The sequence below is a fragment of the Hylobates moloch genome, unplaced genomic scaffold, assembly GCF_009828535.3.
Source record: "Hylobates moloch isolate HMO894 unplaced genomic scaffold, HMol_V3 SCAFFOLD_7, whole genome shotgun sequence".
Taxonomy (NCBI): domain Eukaryota; kingdom Metazoa; phylum Chordata; class Mammalia; order Primates; family Hylobatidae; genus Hylobates; species Hylobates moloch.
The window spans coordinates 125,178,172-125,185,412 of NW_026652282.1; the positions used below are offsets into that span (position 1 = coordinate 125,178,172).

The 7,241-nt window shown below is 50.2% G+C and overlaps 2 protein-coding genes across 6 annotated transcripts; both read right to left on the minus strand.

Annotated features, from left to right (window-relative positions):
• On the minus strand, nucleotides 1–1,001 carry CSAG2 (CSAG family member 2). 2 transcript variants are annotated; one of them, XM_032757760.2, is made up of 2 exons: nucleotides 588–1,001; nucleotides 1–377 (listed from the first exon to the last, which is right to left on the minus strand). In XM_032757760.2, exons 1-2 carry the CDS (start codon nucleotides 848–850, stop codon nucleotides 308–310), a joined length of 333 nt encoding a protein of 110 aa, XP_032613651.1. In that variant the 5' UTR covers nucleotides 851–1,001; the 3' UTR covers nucleotides 1–307. The 2 variants fall into 2 exon arrangements, with proteins under 2 accessions (XP_032613651.1, XP_032613650.1); XM_032757759.2 differs by having other exon boundaries at nucleotides 140–386; nucleotides 546–850.
• A 2,404-nt stretch (nucleotides 1,002–3,405) lies between these two features.
• Nucleotides 3,406–6,947, minus strand: LOC116809340 (melanoma-associated antigen 3). Of its 4 annotated transcripts, none has more exons than XM_032757753.2 (3): nucleotides 6,858–6,947; nucleotides 4,988–5,053; nucleotides 3,406–4,907 (listed from the first exon to the last, which is right to left on the minus strand). In XM_032757753.2, the coding sequence occupies exon 3, from the start codon at nucleotides 4,840–4,842 to the stop codon at nucleotides 3,898–3,900; it is 945 nt and encodes a 314-aa protein (XP_032613644.1). In that variant the 5' UTR covers nucleotides 4,843–4,907; nucleotides 4,988–5,053; nucleotides 6,858–6,947; the 3' UTR covers nucleotides 3,406–3,897. The 4 variants fall into 4 exon arrangements, with proteins under 4 accessions (XP_032613644.1, XP_058297529.1, XP_058297527.1 ...); XM_058441546.1 differs by lacking the exon at nucleotides 6,858–6,947 and adding an exon at nucleotides 6,614–6,744; XM_058441544.1 differs by lacking the exon at nucleotides 6,858–6,947 and adding an exon at nucleotides 5,887–5,961.
• Nucleotides 6,948–7,241: the final 294 nt, after the last annotated feature.

Consider the following 7,241-nt stretch of genomic DNA (forward strand, 5'->3'; position numbering starts at 1 on the left):
TTTTACAACACGTTCACTTTATTTTCATCACCATGGGGCATACCCTTTGGGGTGTAAAATGTACTCTATACCCGGTTGGCTACTTATCTGGGGTTAGACCTCTGGAGACTTTCCAGATAGCCTTGAGGTTTCTGGCCTTGCCCTGGAATTACTGACTGCCCAAAGAGACGCTCGAGAAGGTGGGGGTCTCCTTGCCCTTGTGGTCCTACTGTGGCTCATTTTGATTGAGTTCCTCGTTCAGCTGGTCAGAGTGGCTGGATAGTGTTGGCCCACTCCATTCCTCAGGTGTTTTTGAAGTGGTGGTCTTTTAGGGAGAGGCTTTTGTTCCTGGAACTTCCTTGGTGGGTCCCTTTTCCCTTCCAGGTTGTCTTTGGAACCTGGAAAGCCAACAGGCAGATGAAGGAAGGGCACTGGTTTGGGGAAGAGGATGGAGGAGGGGTGAGAATAGGGGCTTCATAGAGAAATGGTACAGGCTGGGGTGGGGGTTGTGCCAGGCGAGGACAGGGTAGGAGTCAGAGCTTGGATGGGCCGTTCATGTTGATAGGGCTTCTGGGCCAGGGTTGAGAGGATGCTTTCCACTTCCTTGCCTCTTTGGTGTTGGTGGGTGGTTGTTGGACAACGGGCTGGAGGCTGGTGGTTTCCTGGACATCTTCACCAGACCAGCGTCTCTCAATAGTCTACTCCAGTCCACCTGGTCTCTCCATGCCTCCTCCAGGACAGTGAAGGCAGGCCAGCAGGCTAGAAACTCACACCGCATTTTTATGTTAGTCTTGTGGTAGAATTCCTTTTCCAGGAAACCTTGGTCTTTTCTCTTAACACCTTCAACTAATTGGATGAGACCCATCCACATTATGGAAGTTAAACTGCTTTCCTTAAAGTCAACTGATTGTAAATGTTGATCAATCTACAAAATACCTTCACAGCAACATCTAGACTACTGTTTGACCACACAACTGAGCAGTATAGCCTAGACAAGTTGACACACAATACTAGCCACTGCAAATATCTTGCACCATACAAAAATGTAACTCAAGATGAACGACAGACTTTATATGTCACAATTACATTGCTTTTTTTTTTCTAGGAGAAAACAAAAAAAATTGTGTTACCTGAGGTTATGTCTTAGCTCAGGCTGCCATAACAAAATGCCATTGACTGAGTAGCTGAAACAACAGAAATTTATCTTTTTTCAGTTTTGAAGTCTGGAAGTCCTAGATCAAGGACTGGTGGGGTTGTCTTCTGGTGATGGCCTTATTCCTGGCTTGTAGATGGCCCTTTATTAATATGTCCGTTCTTGGACTTTCCTCTGTGCATGTGCAGAGAGAGAGAGGAAAAGAGAGAGAGAAAGAAAGAGAGAGAGAGAGAAAGGTCATGCAGGCACAAAAGTACTTTCTTCTGCTTCTTCTCCCTTCTTATAACTACACTAATTCTATGGGATCAAGCTCCCACCCTTACGGCCTCTTTTAACATTAGTTACTACCTTAGAAGCCTCATCTGCAAATACTGACACCCTGGGGCTGAGGGCTTCAAAATATGAATTTGGTGGAGGACATAAGCATTAGCAAAGAATAGACACATAGACTAATAAAACAGAATAGAGCTCAGAAATAGACCTGCACACATATAGTCAGGTGATTCACAACAAAGGCAATAATGGTGAAAGTACAGGTTTTCCAACAAAAGGTGCCTGACCAATTAGACATCTATACACAAGTTATAATAACCTAGACATATCCTTACATAGTCCACGAAAATTAACTCAAGATACATCATAGACCTGATGAAAAATACAAGAACTATACAACCTCTAAAAGTAAACATAAGAGAAAATCCACATAACTTTGAGTTTGGTGGTGAGTTTTTAAATTCAACACCAAAAGCATGATCAAGGAAAGAAAAATTTGCCAAGTTGATTTTATTAAAATAAAAATTTTATGCTCTTCAAAGGACAATGTTAAGAGAATGAAAACAGAAGCCACAGTCTAGCAGAAAACATCTGTGGTACACATATGTGATAAAGAACTTGTCTCTACAATATATACGAATTCTTAAAGCTCAATGATAGAAAAAAATGAAAATAGTCAAAGATCTGAACACACTGTACACAAAAGAAGATACACACATGGCAAATAAGCATAATAAAATAATGAGTGTCCTTTGGCATTAGATAATTGTGTACTAAAATGAGATACCACTACACACCTATTAGAATGTCCAAAATCCATGAAAGGGCAAAACAAAGAAAACACAACCAAGACCAATTGCCAGTGAAGATGTGGAGCAACAGAAAGTCCGGGCCTGGTGGAAATTAGAAGTTTAACAAATGGCAGATGGCAGTTATTTCCAATATTTTTAAAGCCTAGGCACTAACACTCTGGGACTTTGCTGTTGTTGTTGTTGTTGTTGTCCAGGAGTCATCAGAGAACATACAGCTCAATAGGACATGGAATAATTAGCCCAAAAAGGAAGCTTCACTTGTAAAATTCAGTTACGTATTTCCTCTTAGAGAATGCACTTCAAACTTTGTGTGTGCGGGAGTTTTGCCCAGCCAGGTGCAACTCAAAACTCCTAGAATGTGTGTCAAAGACCAATTCCTTCCCTCTCTCCCAGCTGCTTTCCCACCCAAAACACTATTTTCATCCATTTTGTTACCATCCAAAATCTAGCCTGTGCTTACAATTGGTCAAATTGCACTTGAGATAACCTAGTTAGAATGCCCTTTTAATGGAGTCAGCTCTGGCTCTCCTTGCGCGGCAGAAAAGCACCTGGCCAGGGGCTTCTGGGTCACCCTTCTGGGAAATTCAGCCTTATTGCTCAGGAAACCCTTGCAGATGATAGATTTTCATCACCTAGATCTTGGGTTGTGTTCAATAGCAGTGGGACAAAAGCACAGGACACCTTCCATTCCAGCCCCAGGTGGAGATTCCTCTCTGTTCATCCCCCATCCGAAATAAACTACTCGGAGTTGCTTTCCATTCCAGGCTTTTCTCTCATCCACTGAGAATCTGGCCCTGGACCCACCCAGCTTCATTAGAGTCAGCTCCTTCAGAAGGAACCGCAGGTTCCCAAAGTCCAAAATGCCCCAGCTCAGGGCACTGACACTCCACAACTCTCACCTGGAGCCCCACAGCCTCACCCCTCTCTTGCATTTCCTCTTACATCTTACAGGACTTCTCGCCACCTTAACTATATGACTGCAGGTCCTAGGCTCTACAACCCTATGGGTGGGCGTGAGTCTTGCTTACCTCAGCATCCCCACTACTAACCCAGGGCCTTCCACAGAGCAGATGCTGAGTGAATGGGAAAGAAATGATCCAGTCAACAGGAAGAATTATTTATTCAGATTTAATTTCTCTTACATTCTCAAAGAAGCCAAGCATATCCAGGTATCCATGTTTTTTTTTTTTCAAATTTACAGAATAGAGTGAGGTATAAGGCAAGAATTAAGTATCTTTTAACTTCTTGAGGTCTTTATCTCATGTATTCTACTGCTAATTCTTTCACAATTCTAAGCACATACTTTTTCCACTGCTGTCATTATGTCACAATTCACAAAATGGAATGGATTTCCCAATCTGAATAAAAAACAAGACTCTTACTCCTAAACTATATAAACAGCACTATGTGTGACTACTGTCATTCACACACTTGGATGCTGAAGTTCATTCAACCATCCGTTAAAAGGAACATTTGAACAATTCCAACAGGAAACAAAGATCAATCTCAAAGTCATCCAATAGAATAGAAACTCACTACTAACAACACTGACTAGTCTCTTCAAAGAGTGAAGAATGGGCCTCAGGTCACACGAGGCAGTGGAAGCTAATGGATGGGGCCCTGGAAGGTGCACTGGCCCAGACCCCTCCCACTGGCCCCGGCTGCAACTCGTGCTCAGACTCACTCTTCCCCCTCTCTCAAAGCCCATTCATACAGGGGTGGGTAGGAAATGTGAGGTCCTCCACTGATGTTTAGCATATGGTGCAGGACTTTCACATAGCTGGTTTCAACGAGGGCCCTTGGACCCCACAGGAACTCGTAGCGTGCAGGATCACTGCCGGGCACCTGCCGGTACTCCAGGTAGTTTTCCTGCACCAAATCTTGGGTGAGCAGCTTCTTGGGATCCGCGAAGATACTGTCTTCCCTCCCCTCAAACACCTGTAACACACTCAGCTCCTCCCAGATTTTCTCCTCAGGGGCACAGTCGCCCTCTATTGCAATTATGGCCAGGACAATTATCAGGAGGCCTGTCTTGGGCATGATCTGATTGTCACCCAGCAGGCCATCATAGGAGAGGCCCAGGCAGGTGACAAAGATGTACAAGTGGCCGATGGGGTCCACTTCCATCAGCTCGATGCCAAAGACCAGCTGCAAGGAATCGGAAGCTTTGCTGAAGATCACAGGAAAGAAGCGCTGCCAATTTCCGACGACACTCCCCAGCATTTCTGCCTCTGTGACCGGCTCCCTGGCTCGATACTTGAGGAGCAGAAAATGAACCAACTCAGCCACCTTCCTACAGAGTGCTGCTTGGAAGCCGGACTCCAGGTCGGGGAAGGTGCTCGGCCCCTCCTCTTCTTGGTTGCTGGAGTCCTCATCGGATTGGCTCCCGAGAGTGTAGTTGATGGTAGTGGGGAGGCTGGAGGCTCCCTGAGGACTCTGGGAAGGATCTGGTGACTCGGCAGCAGGCACCTCCCCCAGGGTGACTTCCACTAGAGTAGAAGAGGAGGAGGCAGCCTCCTGCTCCTCAGTAGCAGGAGGCTGTGCAGCCACGAGGCCCAGGGCCTCTCCTCGGGCCTCAAGGCCTTCTTCAGGACTGCAGTGCTGACTCCTCTGCTCAAGAGGCATGATGACTCTGGTCAGGGCAGCAGGTGGGAGTGTGGGCAGGAGCTGGGCAATGGAGACCCACAGGCCTGGGGAGAGAGGGAGTGTGTGAGAGACCTCAGCTGAGAACTGAACTGAACCTTGGAGGCTCTAACAAAGGCTTACTTACAGATCTTCTCCTTCAGTGCTCCTCCGGGGGCCTCTGGTCCTCCATGTCAGCCTGTCCCCTCAGAACCTGAAGGAGGAAGTGAGAGGGCACCTCAGGGTACAGCCGGCCAGCGCATGCTGGGGCTGTAGGACTGAAAGCATTGAGGATGAGGCCAGGCGCTCTGGAGTCCATGTGTTCTGGGACAGGTGGGGCCCTTGGTTTGAATCCAAGGCAAACCCTCACCGTTGGCACTATCTGAGCCCCCTCTGCTCTGTGACCTGAAGACACTGCCTCACACCAAGTCCTCACTGCCTTGTTCCTGGAGCTCCTGATTCCTGGGAGAGGAATCCACGGGCCCCCAATGTGCAGACAGCAAACGCAGCCACGGATTCCCAGAACTGTCAGGAGGGTTGGCCAGACTCTGTGAGGTCCCCACTCTGCTGGGGTAGAGGGTCCCCTCTGTGCTCACTCAGGGCCCTCACCTTTCTCCTTATAGGGCCTAATCCCTCCCTTCTGCTGGCCTGAGAATCTCTCATGTCAAGAACTCACATACCTGATATGGTACAGAAAAACATGAGGGGACCCACATCTGGCCATACATTCCCAGGTCCTCCCGGGAAGGACAACGAGAGATGTCCAAATTGATTGAAGTCCATGTGCCCTGGGTGAGGAGACTGCTTGGTCCTCACCTCCACTCCTAGCAGGGTCTGAGAGCCTCCCTCTACTGCCCTGAGTGCAGCCCCCTCAGACCAAGGCCTCCCCTTCCCTGACATCAATGATCCTGGGATAATGGAGGGACCTCAGCTGACAGCCCTGCCCAGGCTCTCTGAGGTAACAGCAGGAGCAGGGTAGATTTTCATGGGGCCCCCAGTCCGCATTCTGTCCCAGGGGTACCCTCAATCCTCCCTCAGGCTCCTCACCGGGATGCTTGGCAGATCCTAGGACCACTGCATCTGTCCACCAGATGGGGGCCCCTTGGGGGGACGCCTTGGGCCCTGCAGATCCTGGGATTCCTCCCTCTGCTGACCTGAAGTCCCACTCTTCAGACCACAGCCCTCAACTCTCTTGTCACCCTGAAGGCGCAATGAGCACAGAGCACATTGGCCACTGTGCCCAGCATCTCCCAGCCAAAGGTTGCCACTGATCTGGACTCCAAGGTCCCCTCAGTCCTCCCTCTTCTTCCTCCCCATGACTCCTCACAGGGCTGGGCCCCAACCCCCTGCTGAAGTGGGTCTGCATCCCTAGGATTCCCGTAGCCGAATGAAAAGGTGCCTCAGTTTGAGACAGGGGTACAGTGGGCCCCCTGTTGTGGCATGCTGGGTCCCCTCAGGACTCCATTGTCTTCCAGGAGGGCCTGGGCCCTTTCACTGCTTCCCAAAGGCCATACTCGCGATACCGAACCCCTTCCCTCCCTTAGCCGTAGACGTGAACCTCAGGACTCACGTGCCCGGCCGCCATTCCCAGAGCTTCTGTGACTTGATACCAGGGACAAAGCCCGGATTCTGCCAGGATGGCGGTGGGGGTGGGGATGAGAATGGGGAATGGGGGTGGGGGATGGGGGGTGGGGGATGGGGTTGGTGCTGGGGGATGGGAATGGTGGTGAGGGTGGTGGTTAGGCTGCCCTCAGTTCCCTCTCAGGGTCCCTACCTTGATTCCTGGCACAGCGTGGGCCCTGACCTCTTCTAACCAGCCCCGCCCTGGCCACATTAAGCTCTGTCCCCAGAGTTCCCTGTGGCTAAAGTGGCAGGGGTTGGTGGGGTGTGGTAGTGGCGACCCAGCCTGGAAGTCCTCCCCTGTGGAGTGGTCCAGGCCTGGCAGCAGAGGCAGCGCTGGATTATTTGAGGCCCTCTGTCTGGGTGAGGCCCACCTCAGTCCTCCCTCATCGTCTTACCTTGCCTCCTCACCGAGCCTGGGCCTGCTTCCCTCCGCCGACATCAGGCCGTTGCTGAGGGCGAGGATCTCGCGGTCTTCTGAAGCCCAGTGCGCAAGTCAGTGGCGTCACATCCTGGCAACGGTACTTCCCTGGGTTCCGGGCAGGCATGGAACTGGATTCTGCCTGGATGCTGATCTGGATGCGGGTGGAGGTAAGCATGAAGATGGTGATGGGGCAACGGGTAAGGATTGGGACGTGGATCCTGAGGCTGTAGATCCTGGTGGGGTCGGGGGAGTTGGGGGTGGGAGGGGCCTTTGGTCATGCCTCAGGGTCCTGAAGTTGATGCCTGGCTGAGCCTGGACCGCCATCCTCTGCAGATTGTTTCTACTCCTCTCGGACCAA